Genomic DNA, 16241 nt, shown 5'->3' on the forward strand with positions numbered 1-16241 from the left:
TAAACATTCGCAGTCTAGTAATAACACTCCGTGCATCGATAAAAAATGAGTTTTGAGGTCACGATTAGGTCGAAGAAAGAAGAGAAAGAGAAATGCTACGCGACTGGTTGCTCAAGTTGTGCAATAGCTTTCAATGAAAACAACGATATGCAGATGTGTTTTTGTTTATCATAATAATCTGATAAGACGTTGAATAACCTTTCGATTCGATGAGTTCTCAATGCAAGTACGAAATAAACATAAGCATATGCTTTCGGAGGCAACTAAATTAAGTTGGATAAGTTGGAGACAAAATTCTTAACCAACCCTCCAGATTTTCGATCTTTAACGCGTTAACGTCAGCGACTAACTCGAACGAACGTTTTCTAGATGGCTTGCTTCACCACCCCCTCAAGAATACCATATTTTCACTATGATTCTCCATCCAAACATCGTGAAACTTGCAACTGTTCCTCCTAATCCAAGTTAAAAAGGGTATTTTTTAACATTTCTCGATACTTTGTTTAAAAATTTATAGATCTGGACAGCTTGGTACTCCAGAGCAGTGTTTCTCAACGTGGATAATTTTTATTATTTCAAAGGGGGGAGGGGAGAGATTAGAAAATTCCCAAACGTTTATAGTTCCTCAGAACTTGGTTGCTTTTACTATATTTATTTTTTAAAAAAAGTTGAGAACCACTGCTTTGGGGTCCAACGCGTTCAGAGTTCTTGGCCAGCTCCATAGAATACTCGGAAACAATCATTTGGGTGATAATTGTCGAGTATTCGTGGAAACCTCGAAACATGTTCACCGACCGGAATCTACGATTTTCGCCGAGAAAAGCGTAGTTTGGCTAATTACCTTCTTCTGTAAACAGCAACTCCGACTCGTTCACGACTGTACTTGTATTTTCTCGCAGACACAGACGAAGAACACACACTTCGATTCCTCGAACATATCACGTCATCGAACTTTGCGTAATCCGTCTCTCGATCCTCTTTTATTTTCCACTTTTTACGTTTTACGCGACGAAAGGTTCTTAGTAATCGACAGTTATCCGGGTAGCGGTTAACAGGTTCGATCGTTTGTTTTGTTGTTTAAGGTATGGTTTAGTGGAACTTGGACACTGGTTTTCGAGACTCCTCGACCCGGAGAATCCGTTTTGTTTTCACCCCTCAAGGTGCGGACATAGCACCGTGTGCGCCTTGGCCGGTCACCAGGCCTGCAATGAACATATGATTCGCACGGAGGAACCGATGCCCCGAACACCAGCCGTATCATTGGCTATACATAGCACCCGCCGCAACGCGCAGACGCCGGTCATCGCTACCCTTTTTCCTATAGTCTGATAAACAATTTCTACCCTGTTCGCTAATTTTGGCCGCGAAAGAATTACGACAATCGCGGGACCACTCACCCTCGATAAATCGGAATACTCCTTTTCGCTAGTACCTTCGATCTATATCGATCCGCCATTTTCATGTACATATTCCTTCTTATCGAACACCATTTTACTAATCGACTCCACGAGGGAATCTTCGTTTTTTCATTTGGACTTTTGTTATTAGGGAACAGAGAAGGGTTGCGGCGCCATTTTGTCTTTGAGACCAGAAATTTCGAGATAAAGGTACACTGACGAGGATCGTTTGATCTATTGATAATTTTCAATATGGAAAGATTTCAGATTTGAGAAAAATTGTAAGAATTATCGTTAGTTTTTCAAAAAATTTCAAATTTGAACAAGCAAAATTGTAAGAATTATCGTAGATTTTTCAAAAAATTTCAAATTTGAGCAAGCAAAATTGTAAGAATTGTCGTCAGTTTTTCAAAAAATTTCAGATTTGAGTGTTCCAAAAGACACTTCCGGGGTGGGTGATACACCCTAAATATGGTTAGTTCGCCAGAGTCAAGTGCAACGTGAACTCTATGTGTGTAATTCCCCGGTGCCAATGACCAAGATAAGTGGAAGACGACCGGTTAATGGAAATAGAACTCTCAGCGTTGGCTTCTGACTGACCTGCCTAATATTTTTCAAACGACAGCGGGCACGAGGTACGAGCGCGATGTCGCCACGGATTCCGGCGACGGAGCGATGAGTCGGCGGATTAGAATGATCGATTGTTGCGCCAAAAACGGCGCAAGAATTTGCGTTGAATCGGTTCCCGGGGCTCGCTGGCCTTCGATCCACACGCTAATGCACGATTAGAGTCAATGCACCTCCGTCGATGAAACGTGCAACGTCGTGATTCGAGAAACGAATAAAATAAACGATAACCACAGCGTCCAGCTCGAGTCTGAGGACACGTGTTCTTTGAAATAAAACATCTCGAAGGCTCGAGACCATTTCAAAGGTGTCGGTCTAATTTCAAAAGTGTTGGTCGTCTTTGATGAAGTCGCGGCGACATTAAAGGTATTCGCAGAATCCTACAGACGATCGAGAAAGTACAGGAAAAGATTGGTATCGAGTTTTCGGACCTGGAAACAACGGTGGAAGAAGTGCTGAACTTCGAATACTGTGCCAGAGTCATTTGTGACTCATCTAACATTTCTCCAATACAGATATATGTTCCTTGCTTGAAACTCGCTGGCGAGTCAACAGTGACTCCGGCACAGTACTCGAAGGGTTAAGAGAGCATATATATACGTCTAAAATGGCGGACCCAGGAGGGGGTACAAGGAGACAGTTGCTTGACTGACCATTGTAACCGATGAAATTTTTTTACCATTCCAAACAAAGGATATTTTTATTTTCATCGATGGTATCATAAAGATCGTTGATAGAAACTTAGGCGAACTGAACTCGAAGAATAAATTTTCTCTTCGTTGTTTTTTTTCTTCTGGTATTTAAAGCAACCCCGGCTGATACCGGATACGCGTGGCGAAGATGTGAAACACGTATTGATTCAAGGACACGCAGGCGTAGAACCTAACGAAACTGGGTCAAGTTAGAAGATCCCAGGTTTAGAAGTTGTTCAGGGTCGATGGCGGAAACGATGGGGCAGAAATGGGTCACCGGAGCGCTGGGGTTTCCGAAACCTCGAATACGATGTTTTACAGCTGGGGTTCAATTTTATGGCGATTTAATTCCCTTAATTTCTCGCTTCTTTAATCACTTTCGCCAAAGAAACGTTAACTGACATTAAACAGTGCCGCTAGTGGACGTTTTACACTTCGAAGTTGAACGTTCCACTGTGGGAGGTAGTCGATGATCGAATTAGGTTCGTTGCAAGACTTAACAAATTGGTCCAGAAACCTGTAATCAACTTATCCGAGCATAAAAACGAACATCGAAATAAACATTCGTTAGCTAGCACAGATAATCATTTGTCTTCTTATTTTTTGGATACGAATTAGAAAATAAAAAAAAATCGCCCAACGTGGGGCTCGAACCCACGACCCTGAGATTAAGAGTCTCATGCTCTACCGACTGAGCTAGCCGGGCGTTGGGAAATCCTTACAGAAACATTACTTTTAACTACCTACAGTATACTAATTTCACTCGTAAGTAGGTTTGCACATATTTACGTCATAAATAGACAAATGAGAATCTATCAAACTCCCTGAAAATATAATTGCACAGATTGTTCCTTTGGCTAGGTCTAAATCACGTTCAACTTTAACGTTGAGATAAACATAATTGTTAAGAGTTCTGTGTGTTTTCATATAGAAACTTGTTGAAATGCCTTTGTGTATTTATAATTTGCATACATCATCGTCAAATCGTCTATTTAATTACTCCGATTACTTTTAGCATTCATGAATTATAAAAGTAATCAATTAGCGTGCAACTGTTCGTCTTACGCTGTTTGAACAAGTGTAAGTACGATGGTGTTAAATCCCTTGTAATTTTCAATTGATGGAATTCTGATTGGTGGTGGTTATCCGACCAATCAGAACGAAGAACGCACCGAGAGACGGTTGTGCATTTCCGTTGGCGACTCGATGTTACTAGATGGCAGGCCGTTGCCCAGATAAGACTGCCCCTCCACTTTCGTGCATCAATGTGTACGTGAGCTCCTGCATTTTGTGCAGCTTCGGGAATTCGAGAGAGAAGGGCGAAAATGAGCCTCTTCTTCTCGCTTTCGGAACAGCTGTAATCTAATTTGCGTCGACCGGCATAGAATTTGGACGACAAATCGATGGGGAAATTGATCCTCAACTAACGTACTATGCGATGAAAAAACCAGTGTTCGATCGAACAACTGAAATTAGTAAAGTCAGCGAACACAGCAAAAATTTTAACTATTTTAAATACGTAGCCCACAGCTCGTTATTACCCACGAAAAAGAACTTTTCATCGTGGGTAACATGAATACACAGAATCCAAGTCCCATCGATCTGTCTCTCGCCCTCATCTGTTACCAAACTTGAGAGATAAAAGGAATTCGATAGTTCTTCCGGGAAATAAAATGGTGGTCGACGCAAATCGAATTTCAACTGATTCGAGAGCAAAAAGGAAACGTGTTCTTCGTCCGATCCCCGAAACCGTCCGAAGTGCATCAGCTCACGCACAGGTGGCCGTGCATCGGTGCGCGTGAGTGGTGGGGGGCCTGTTCAATCCGTGACCGGTGTGCCGTCTGGTAACATTGGCTGTAAGTGTAGCCTGTAACAAGGAAAATCGTTTAGTGCGGTGAACGTTTGAATTTGGAAGTTAACACGTGTTTGTGCGTAGATTTTGAAGTTTATTTTTTTATTGTTATACATACGTACATATAAATATTTATTGTTTGATGTGTGGTTTGAGCGTTAACTAAAATGCCACGCTCTGCGAAAGATTCAGATGAGGAGCAAGACGTGAAAGGTGGTTTGTATTTTTCATTTTTTGGGTTGTGTGCGCACGCGGTCGGCCGACGGCTTGTAACGGTCGATTCGGCATCGATTATCATAGTTTCATCCGCTTCAGAACGTGTATCATTGCTCGAATTCATCTTTTAAACTTGCGCAAAGTAAACAAGTGCGCATTTTACGAAACTCAAACGAATATATCGCCGCTTTTACCGAGCAATTTATATCGTGTGTTCAGGTCGCAAGGCTCGTGGTCTCGCCGGGTCGGTGTCTGTTGACTCCCCGTTGCGTCGTAGTTCTCGAGTTAAAACAGCTGTTAAGCATTTTGAATCTTCACCGGAATCGCCAGTAAGCGATGCCAATAACGTCAGTAATACGCAAATAACGAGAATTACTAGGCGAAGAACGAGCACCATGGATAATACAATGGCAACCGAGAAGAGCAGAACCTTGCGTTCCAGGAAAAATTCTGCAACGTCAGATGTGAGCGAAACTGCAGAAGCAGACGTTACGGTCACACCGACTAAAAAGACTAGAAGTATCGCTGCGAACGAAATGTTTAACAAGTCTAACAGTCGTTCCAGGTATTGGGAATGTCGTTACGTTTAATATTGTAAATTAGTTTTTACGATGTATTAAATGTTTTATATTCACTTTCATGGCGTTCAGTAAGAGATTAGTAAGAGCTGGTTCGGAATCAAAGTCACCGACGACGTTAACACCGGTGAGAAATACACGTAGAACGAGAGCCAGTTCTATGGAACCAGATATTGTTTTAGAAACGAAGAAAGCTGAATTGCATACGCCCATTAAAACAAAAAGAAGAACATCCATAGCACCGTCGGAAGCAACTGTTGCGGAGGAAAACGAAGAAACTGTAAGAAAATCGACGGAGACGGTCGAGCGTACATTACCTAACGTGAAGGAACTTAACGAAACACGTATGATACTCTTTCGAATATTGTTTTTTTATTTTAAGAAAAATTAATTCGCGAAAAATAAGTTTATATTGATTTTGTTGTATATTTCAGCCGTTATAAATAGTAGCTCGAAACAGATAAATAAATTATTAGTACTTTCGATAGAAAAGATGGATACGAAACGTGAAAACATAGTTGAGAATACAACAGAAAAAGATGCACCTGGTAAGTTTAATTGTTCGTGTCTTTTTTATTGTATTATGTTTTGTTAATAATAATTAACCAGCTTCGGGAATTTTTTTAATCAAAAATTGCTGCTAGTAGGAAATGAATTGTAACTAACTAGTATTCGCATTTATAACAGTTGAGGAGGCACAGAACATCTCTGCAAAGAATCTTTTATCGGATACCTCTGAAGATGCTGAAACGGATGTATTTGTTGATGATAAAAAAGAAACAACAAACGATGATAAAACCGTTTCGAAACAAGGTGAAAACGATTCTACGGATAGCGTAGAAAAAGAGGATTCGTTGGTTAACGTGTCCGAGGTGCACTCGCAAAGCACCAACCCTGACGCGTCTAAGGAATTAGGGTTGAAAGTCGAAAATTTATTGAGTAATTCGTTGAAAGAACAGGACGAAGATCTTAGCAATAAAGAAAATCAAGCAGCGAACATTATTAATGAATCGCTGAATAAAGACGATATAATTTCCAACGTGTTATTGCAAAGTCCAAAACCGTTGTCCGCGAGTAACATAAACGCCAATAAGATAATCAAAGAGAAATGCAAGTCTCCTAGTATCGATTCTACAACGCATCGCCATTCAAAGGAATCGTCAGAAGCAACGATCGATACAGTCGTTCCTGCGAAAGAAATTACCGATAATAGTAATGCAGCCAACACTTTAACAGACACGAATGAGTCGATTATAGTAATAAAAGAAGAGGACGCAGACAGTAACGATAATATGCCAAAATTGGCACTAAATACCGACACCGAATCATTAAGCATGGTTGCTCCCGATGAACCTGTAACCAAACAGCTTGCGGTCGTAGAAGTCTGCGATGATTCAAGCTTCGATGATAGCATTCAGATTCTAGAGTGCGTTGAAAGTGACAAACCGGGCGATGAGCCTACTGAAGCAGTGAGTAAATCTAAAGATCCAACAAAAGAAGATAACGAATCTCATGAGGACACTAACGTCAAGATGGATGTTTCAAGTTCATGCATAGAAGAAACTTCAAAAACGAACACGAACACGGAATCTACAGAAGACAGTGCAAGTCCAGTTAAAGCTACAGATGATAAAAGTGAAACGATAAAAGAAACTGATAAGTCAGTTAAATCAATCGTTTCAGAAGACAAATGTAAGATGGACACTGAAAAAAGTAGTCAAGATGTAGAACATGTAACAAAAGATTCAGAAGATGCAGAAACTGTGGATGCAGCTAAGGATACGGAAAAAGCAAAAAGTGCAGACAATGTTATGGAGACGGAGGAACTACATTCTACAGAGACTGTTTCACATTCTGACCCAAGCAATGCGACACTGTCAGCATCGTTAGACTCGAATATAGTTGAAAATACTCAGTCTTTAGTCGATTCGAAGGATGAGAGTGCTACAAACAATTTGGAGAATATGGAAGAAGCAAAAGAATCGAAAGAATCTTCAGAGTCTCATACAAGTCCAGAAGATTCTGTGCCTGCCAATAAAGATAAAGATAATGTAACGAATGTGGTTAAAAGTAGTCAATCTTCCACTGTTACAGAGACACCGGCTGAGTCTAGCGAAGAAGTGGCTGAGAAAGAAGAACTATCACAGAAAACTTCTGCATTGGATGATTCTGCAACTCCTAAAAAGCAGCCCGAACCTAAATCAGAGTCAAGTAACGAGCAAAAGAAGACTGAAGTGAATCTAGAGACGTCTAAGAAGAATCCAGAGAGTATGGAAGTCGACGATAATGATTCAGATACAAATACGATAAATTTATTTCAAGACGTTATAGCCGACGAATGGAAGGAAAAGAGCGACGACGTTGATAAGAGTTCGGTGCATTCGATGTCCACAGAAAGGCTGGACAACGAGAGCGAAACGGAATGTGATCTTATTTTAGTTGACAGAGAAGCGTGGTTAGCTGCTGAGAACATAAAAATGGAAAAGGAGAAAGAAGTGTTCGATTACGATTCCGATGATACTGTGTTATTAAAAGCGCGGAAAGATTCCTCAAAAACTGAGCAAGATGAGAAAACGACGAATGTGTCGAAAGACGGGGGTAAAAAAATGAATCTCAGAAGAAGCAAAACCTCAAACACAGATAGTACGCGTAAATCTGTGCAGCAAGAGGAAATTGAAGATACAGAACATGTATCAGATAGCGCGAACAAGAAAAAATCTGTGACAAAAGAAACTAAGGAAAGTACTTCGACACGAAAGTCGATCGAAGGGAGAAATATATCCGAGCCACAGGAAATTGAAGAAATGGAGGAAGATTTAAATAAGTCGCATTCTGATTCGCCGTTAAACAAGAGTAAGTCGGCTGGGGATATTTCAAAAAAACGAAAATCACTGAATAGATCGAATCAAAAAGTGGACAATGACCGTGAAAAATCTAGCGAGACCGGAAGTGCGAAAAAGAAGAAATCGTTGAACAAGTCCAAGCCCATGGTAAGTGAAATAATAGACAGTGATTCGAAAAGCGAAGATATATGTACGACTGTTAAGAGTAAGGGTGAGAAAGGGCAGTCTTCGAAGAAGAAAATAAAGCCAAGGCAGATAGACGTGAACGTGTCGGAGGAATCTGACGATAATTCTAAACAATCGGAGATTACTTCCAAGAAGATCAGTGCTGCGAAGAAAAAGACTAATGAAAAATTGTCGCAATCCGACCGTGATGATTCCGAATCCGAATCCGATAAAAATAATTCCGATTCAGACGACTCTCAAAACGAAGGCGTAAGATTACCTAAATTCCTGTTTGATGGTGGAAGCGGTAGCGATGATGATAATGAATCCAATCGAAGTATAGACTCTGATATCGAAAGAGAATACAACCTTAACGGTGAAGACATCTGTAAGTTTTCTGATGACGATGTACCTGGAGATGAGTGCAGAGCATCAGAAACTGAATCGTCAGACCCAGACGATGATGGATCAGATCTCATAGATTTTGTAGTTGACGACGATGAAGTTGAGGATGACGAAGAAGAAGAGGAAGGAGAAGGAGAGGCTGGAGGTGATGAAAACGAAGAAGAAATGGATAACGAGGAAGAAGACGAAGAAGTACCGGAAGACAATGAAAAGATGCAGGTGGAGCAAGAAACAGATGAAGTTGAAGAAGCAGTAACCGAAGAAGAAGATCAAAGTAAAAATAAGCAAGAAATCGTTGACGAAAAGGAAGCTTTCAACAAAGAAAAAACTAAATTAAGGAAGTCTCTCGATACAAGTTCTTCCAGAAAGATGGAGAAAAATAGATCTCAGACAGAAATAAATGAAGAACATGACTCCTCTAATTTGTCTCTTTCAAATTCTTTTAAAACGAAAAAGGCCAAACAAAAGTGTGCCTCGAATGAGGTCACAGACGATAAGGAGCATTCGCTGAACGACTCTCAGTTGGTGTTTACTAAAAATGTCCATAAACTTAGTAAATCGATGGAGTACAGCACACCTAAACGTAGTTCGTTGAAACGAGACAAATTTAATGTTAGTTTAGGGGTCACTTCTGTGGAATCGACCAACGAAATATCTGAAACCGAAGAAGATATTTGTTCCAACGTGGGAGACGTTGAAAATGAAACACCAGCGATGGAAAAGAAATTAGAAAGAAATAAGAACAAGGAAAATTTAATGCGTAGAAGTTTTCCATCTGTGTTAATCGAGTCGGAAGAGAAAACGAATCTTTCGAGACCACTGTCTTCCAAAGTGACGGAATTAAATAAATCTGTACCTACTACGTCTAATGTCTCGCCTACTACCAAGTATTTGAATAAAGATAAGTTTAACGAAAGTGCACCGGAATTGAAATCCAGCAATAAGTTTAGAAAGTCAGCGAGTGGCAGTATAAATAACGAACAGAATAGGACATCAGGTTCGTTCAGGGAAACGAATGTGAATGTTGAGAAACCAAATGTAGAAATCGCTCAGGGAGTAGACGACTCGTTAAAGAAGAAACTGCTTAAAGTAGCTGACAATATATTAGAAACTGATCGTCAGAAGAAACGGAAGAAACGAAAACAGCCAACTGTAGCAAAGACTGATTTTACCTTATTTGACGAGAACAATTCCACGAACACTACTGAAAAGAATCAGATACGCATTGTGTCTGTTACTAGTCTTGGCGAGAACAATGAAATGGAGATACATTCCATTGAAAAAATGAAGAAACAGAAGAAAAAGACTATGCCTGTCACCGTTGAAGAATCTTTGAAAGATCTTTACGAAGAGTTCGCTGAAGCAACACCAGAAGACAACGATAGACCAGTATATAACGAAGGGAAGAAGAAAAAGAAGCGACAGAAGATTATAGCAGGTACAAATACAGAGGTTGAAGTATGCACAAAGAAGACGGGTAAAAACAAGATTTCTACGTCAACCGAAGAACTTCCGGTGAAGAAATTAACTAACAAAAAGCAGAAATTGTTAAAAAATATTGCCGCGGAAGATGAGAAAGTTGCAGTCGAAAGATTACCCAAGAAAAAGCAAAAGTTATTGAAAAGTCTTTCTTCGGAGAGTGAACAATTGCCTAAGAAGAAACAGAAAGTATTAAAAGGTTTTGCTTCGGAAGGTGAGGAAGCTTTGATTGAAAATACGCCCAAGAAGAAACAGAAGTTATTGAGAGATGTTAACTTAGAGGATAAAAAAGTATTACTTGAAAAATTACCCAAGAAAAAGAAGGTATTAGGTGATGTTGTGTCGCAAGATGTACAAATTTCATCTGAGAAAGTGTCGAAGAAAAAGCAGAAGTTATCAAAAGACGCACAAAGTGAGGAGGCCTCGCTTGAGAAACTGCCTAAGAAGAAGCAAAAATTGCACCGATATATTGATGCGATGTTAGATTTAGACGAAGAGTCGGAGATAGTTGCATTTTCTAAAGCTAAAACTAAGAAGGAATTGAAAACGAGGTCGCGGGGGGAATATATGCAGCAAGAAAGTCAGATATCGAAGAAAGGTGTTAAACGTCTCTCTGACGAGTTTCTTGAAAATCTTCCAGACGTCCCGTCATCAAGAGCGAAGAAGAGGAAATTGTCGAAGTTTGAAGATCAAGTATTGCCATCGCGTTCCATGTTTGACGCAAAAATTAACGATAGTATAACTGTAGATGCGGAAGATTTCATTCCATTAAGTTCCTTCGGAGGTACCACTAAGTTCAATGTCATCAATATTCAGAAACTGAAGAAAAAGAAAAAGCTGCCAGAAATAGTTTCGTTCAGGCAAAAAATGCTTGCTAGAAATTCTCGACAGCCAGTCTCGGCTTATTTGGTGTATCTGCAGAAGCAAAAGGCGTCGAGTAAAAAATAAGTTTTGTAACAATTCCATACTAAGCATTTAATTTATCTTCTATGTAACGTTGATCTGCAAGCATCGTAGAGTATCATTTCGAGTGTAAGACTCGGGTGTAACGGTAATAATTGCTATCCTCTTTTTTATATTTTATAGAGATTAGACGGTATTACGTATTGGTTATTGTAATCTAGTGTAAAGTAATGTACATTTTTTACTATAAATTGTTAACGCATTTCAGTAAACCGATGCCAAATTATTAATGGATATTAATCGAATGGTTCTATTACGATAACTTCACTGTTCTACAATAAACCGAGGTCTGATATGAAAATAAAGCTTCGTAGATGTTTGCAAAATCCCGATGTTACGTCTGTATGAGCGTTTTGTGAATATCTCGTGCTGTAATGGAAATATATCATTTTTATGAAAATAATTGGTAATATAATTTACAGTACTTAAAAACTGAAAATGTTTATTTAATGTTAATTTTTGCGAATTTAGGTTCTTTGTATAACAGAATATATACGCAACTTGTAGACAGTTTTATTAAATTAAAATTACACATAGAAAAAAGATTTTATTAATAATACAATGTTTGTACATTTCTAGCAAATAATTGTCGAAATGGGTATATTAGTATTTTGCTCTGTAATGGATACTAATATTATTAGACATATAATTCTTTAATGATTTCCTCTAAAGTACAATATACAAATAATAGATTCTTCCGTTTTATGCTCGTATTACGCAATTCTCAGGTACTTCTCTTTTTAAGTTCATAAAACAGGCACCGCTTCCTGTGTTGTTCTCCCCCGTGAATATTACGCAGGCTAAACCGTTGATCGCCATATGCTGCCACAGTTTACGTATCCATTTGTTCACCGCGTGAAACGTTTTCTCGATTTCGTCGGGTTTTAATTTCTCTTCTTGCAATCGAATGTGGCATAAAGTAAACGCGTGCTCCATTGCTATTTGAGAAGCTCGATTCACGGCCTGTTTATCATTGTCTGCAACTACGAGTCGCACCTGAAACAAAAGCACAATTTTGGTCAAATAAAAACGGGAATTATCATCGAGTCAAGTTTATAATTTAAATGCATACTTGATCATTTTTATCGAAATTCTCATCATCCATAACATTGATTGAAGCAGTCAAATATTTCGAATATTCGTTCATAATTTTTTCGTTGCCCACAACTGCTGCTGTTTTCTGATCTTTCGTTACGTATTTGAAGAGCGAAGTAGCATACTTTTTTCTTTCCATTTTTAACGCCTGCTTATATTCCTTTCGTTTCTCTTCCATTTTTAACACTTTATTGTACCGATGAAGTAACACGGCATCCCCGTAAGCCACACTATTTGCTAATTTTAATTGCGCTAATTTCATAGAGGCTATCGAATCCTCGGTCGAACAATGCCCACTTTTGCTTTCCTGTATCCTCTCGCCGAGAAACTCTCTGACCAAAGTTTGTAACTTTGTTTTTCTGGACCTGGTTGCACACAACGATCCGTATAATTTTGTCGGAAAAAATAAATTTCTTTAATAGCAAATTATTACCTATCACCAGTAATATTAAAAATTACTGCTGTATCGATAATATATGGATGCATCATTTTTAAGCTGTGAAGATCAAAGTTCAAGCTTTGTCCCACTAGAATGGCATCTGCGGGAAGCAACTTCCGTAAAACTTGTTGGACGTCGGCCAATGTAGTTGTCACGTCATCCAATATTTCTTTCGTTATGCCGCTGAATCGAGTGAGATAATCGATAATAGTATTTTCCGGTTTTACCAGACTTTCGTAAATAATCTGTGATAACAATTTCGTAGAATCTGTCTTTCCCACGTTAGAGTAATATTAATTGTAAACTTACGTTCAGCATTTCGTCGACAACGGATATTCTAGTCAGCTCCAATTCTCCGGTCGTTGTTTTACACATTTCGCAATCTAAACCAAACATTGGTGATTTTGCCGTAGCTTCCACATACTCGTCCTTCGTCATTACATAATTTTCGTATCTAAATACCAAAATATATATTATTATAATACAAATACACTTAAGAATACATTCGTCTTTGATACTGACTTTTTCGCTAAATCGCCCTTTAGTGGTATCGGATAATTTTCTTCTATCAGTTGGCATAAAGACAAAAGTAATTGTGTTCGCGAAAATTGATCATTGTTAGGTAGTTCAGATGTTTTTTTAACAGACTCGGTATTATTTGAATTATAGTACTGCATCGGGAAAACAGTTCTTAATAATTTTATTACGTCACCTGTATTTTGTAGAGCAGCTTCTAATGATCCATACTCTGAAAAAAAAAATGTTTGTATATAGTTTTATATCCGTTGGAATAGCAATGGCAGATCCATTATCTTGCAACGTATATACTTTTAATTAATCTATCGCTTTGTATCCCAGTTATGGGAACAGCTGCAAGATCTTCCACTACTGATCCTCCGTATGCCGTAGGTGTGACAACTTCCAAACGGAATTCCAATTTCGATGTTATGTGTGGAAACATACTTTCGTAAGCCATAAAATGATAGAGAGAAAGCCCTTCGACGACAAGGACCACAGTGTGGGTGACCTTTTAAAAGATTCATTACGTTTAATGCTACTTTAAGAATGTCTATGTATGTTTTCAACATTTTTATTACCTTACTGTACTTCTCGAGATGGCACCATCTTGACGGCGAATAAGGTGAATCATTACCATGTATCGAGAATAGTAATAAATGCTGTATATCACTGAGGAAAATAGGAATTCTATCCTTCTCTTTACAATTAATACTTAAACTAGCATTTTCACCGACTGCTTTTAATTGAAGCCGAGGAAGTGTTTTAAGCCTCTTTTTACGCTCTTTCAATTCTTGTCTCAATTTCTGATACTCCTCCCCAATCAATCTGTAGTGTGGGAAAATTAGTTGAAACCAGTACGTTCCCTTAGAAATCAATGGATGTGCAATTTTACAAACTTTGGTTTTTTATTAGCTAGTGGATTCGAGTCTTCGGTAATTATCGTATCCTCTTTCTCTACAGATTTTTCCAAGTAATCCTCTTTCAGATCCTCGCTACAAGGTCGCTTACGCTTTGAGACTTCTACCATAGAAATATCGCTACTACTGTCCGTATCATTGTTTTGACGCGTTTCTTCGGACTGTAATAATACTTATGAGATAAAATTCTCTGTAAATGTTTCATTTTTGATAGATTATACTAACAGCTTTTTTCAGAGCGAGTATCTTTGCTTCTCTGTCCTTGTCGTTTAATTTAGTAATTTCCAGAAGCGCTGTCATCTTCTTTTTCTTTTTCTCTATTCTTTGTAATTGCTTTGCCGTTAAATTCTTCATAATATTCTCTTATTTTATTTTGTTTCGACGAAGTTAAAGTTATGCACCTTCGAAGTAAGAAATCAGAATAGTCTGTTGTACGTACTTGACAAACAATTTGTAAAAGTAAATTGTTTATTATCTCCAGACATAAAGCATAAAAAACAAACGATAGATTAATGATATATGCTAAATCAGAATTATCGAATAAACCAAATGTTATGGTTGTGTCATAAAACATATGGATGGAATTAGAGAGATCGCTTATGAGGATAATGTTCGAAATCAATCAATGTGCTCGAATTACCTGAGAATTGCAGAAAATGAAAAAACACTTGTATTATATGTAATGTAAGATAAATATTACACATTTCTATATTTTAATATAGGCATAGGAGTCAGATATAGCCCTTGATAAATAAGTACATTTGGTTATATGGAAATTCGAAGATGATGTTCTTGGATTTCATGTGACAGAAGTTTGCAAGATCTTTCAATTTGATTTTTACTATAAGAAGATATCTATAATCAGTTTTAACGTTTTTCTTTCCATTACTTGGTTACCATCCATTGTTAAATATCAGAAATGCCACTTGATAAATTGTACAGCAAATGTTTTGCTCAAACAGTTATATAAAATGTGTTCATTAAATAGAAAGATTTTTTAATCTTTTTATCAATTTAATTGAAAGCTATCTCGCGCAAAATAATAGACTTATTTATATCGTTCAGATCCATGAAAATTTTATGAGATCAAAATGATAAAAGGGGTTGAAATATACTTTTGTGATATAAATGTAAGAGGATAGGTTTGCAAAAGAATGTTGATTAAAAATAGTAAGAAATATTTTGTTTGCTTAAAATGTGGTAGAAAACGTGAGAAAACGCGTACCATTGTTGACGATGTCGAGGTTATGCTTTCATTGGGTTTCTATGATCACAATTAGAATGTTCACGGTAGAAGTATTTAAAGTAGCAGATATAACATGTTTAAACCGCTTTTGTTTCTTAAATTTCACATAAACATTTCCACTTAAATGTATGTTATTTACAAACAGAGAACACCGAGATGTTTGAGAGCACGTTTTTTTACAATTATGACATTTGTCATCGCTAGAGGCCAGCACATAATTGATATTATCAAACTTACAGAATATTGAATTCTATGTAAACAATAAAACGAGGACATTTTGTTTCAAAAGTTTATATCAAAATAACAGTAAATCGTGGAACAAATTGATTAAATTCTCATAAACGAGATTCAATATTTTTTAATTTTTTATTACGCTATTGTAAATCCATCGAAAAAGACAACAATTTTGATATAAAACATCTTCGTCGTAATAAATTTCTGTAAATACTGTTTTTCTATTTTTACCGTAGTATATTTATTACGTTTCAGGAAAAAAACTAATGAATTTACGTAAAAGCAATTTAAGAGTCACAGGAATGTGGAAGATTCTAATTTATGATTCGATTAATAAAATATTAATGATCAGAAATAATGGTTGAGATTCTGGCACAGATAGTGGTAGAGTAATTTATTATTAAACGGTTTGAAAGATGTTTTGTAGAAATTGTCCGCAACAAATTCTTTTGTACATAATTTATAGCGTTGGGAGGATGTATTCTTAACCTTATTTTCCGTTTGGAATATGTATTCTTAGACGATATGCTTAATTATACGTTTCAAATCATATGTGAGAAGTAGATAGTAACCA

At 37.6% G+C, this 16241-nt stretch overlaps 2 protein-coding genes and 1 non-coding gene across 5 annotated transcripts; 1 reads left to right on the top strand and 2 right to left on the bottom strand.

Annotated features, from left to right (window-relative positions):
* Nucleotides 1-3349: 3349 nt before the first annotated feature.
* Trnak-cuu lies at nucleotides 3350-3422 on the bottom strand. Its single transcript has one exon. It is a non-coding gene; the product is annotated as a tRNA-Lys (tRNA).
* Nucleotides 3423-4591: 1169 nt separating this feature from the next.
* LOC122395431 (protein PFC0760c-like) lies at nucleotides 4592-11371 on the top strand. Its single transcript, XM_043393003.1, has 6 exons — nucleotides 4592-4784; nucleotides 5004-5349; nucleotides 5435-5706; nucleotides 5797-5910; nucleotides 6050-9084; nucleotides 10432-11371. The coding sequence occupies exons 1-6, from the start codon at nucleotides 4736-4738 to the stop codon at nucleotides 11200-11202; spliced, it is 4587 nt and encodes a 1528-aa protein (XP_043248938.1). The 5' UTR covers nucleotides 4592-4735; the 3' UTR covers nucleotides 11203-11371.
* Nucleotides 11372-11801: 430 nt separating this feature from the next.
* Nucleotides 11802-15624, bottom strand: LOC122395433 (RNA exonuclease 5). 3 transcript variants are annotated; one of them, XM_043393005.1, is made up of 10 exons: nucleotides 15413-15624; nucleotides 14413-14588; nucleotides 14167-14348; nucleotides 13849-14095; nucleotides 13580-13778; nucleotides 13274-13499; nucleotides 13061-13205; nucleotides 12746-12996; nucleotides 12290-12677; nucleotides 11802-12213 (listed from the first exon to the last, which is right to left on the bottom strand). In XM_043393005.1, the coding sequence occupies exons 2-10, from the start codon at nucleotides 14539-14541 to the stop codon at nucleotides 11920-11922; spliced, it is 2061 nt and encodes a 686-aa protein (XP_043248940.1). In that variant the 5' UTR covers nucleotides 14542-14588; nucleotides 15413-15624; the 3' UTR covers nucleotides 11802-11919. The 3 variants fall into 3 exon arrangements, with proteins under 3 accessions (XP_043248940.1, XP_043248941.1, XP_043248942.1); XM_043393006.1 differs by having other exon boundaries at nucleotides 14413-14662; XM_043393007.1 differs by lacking the exon at nucleotides 14413-14588.
* Between the last annotated feature and the right edge of the window lie 617 nt (nucleotides 15625-16241).

This window comes from Colletes gigas, unplaced genomic scaffold (genome assembly GCF_013123115.1).
Source record: "Colletes gigas isolate AHSC1104 unplaced genomic scaffold, ASM1312311v1 Colletes_gigas_Sc00005, whole genome shotgun sequence".
In the NCBI taxonomy this organism is placed as follows: Eukaryota; Metazoa; Arthropoda; class Insecta; order Hymenoptera; family Colletidae; genus Colletes; species Colletes gigas.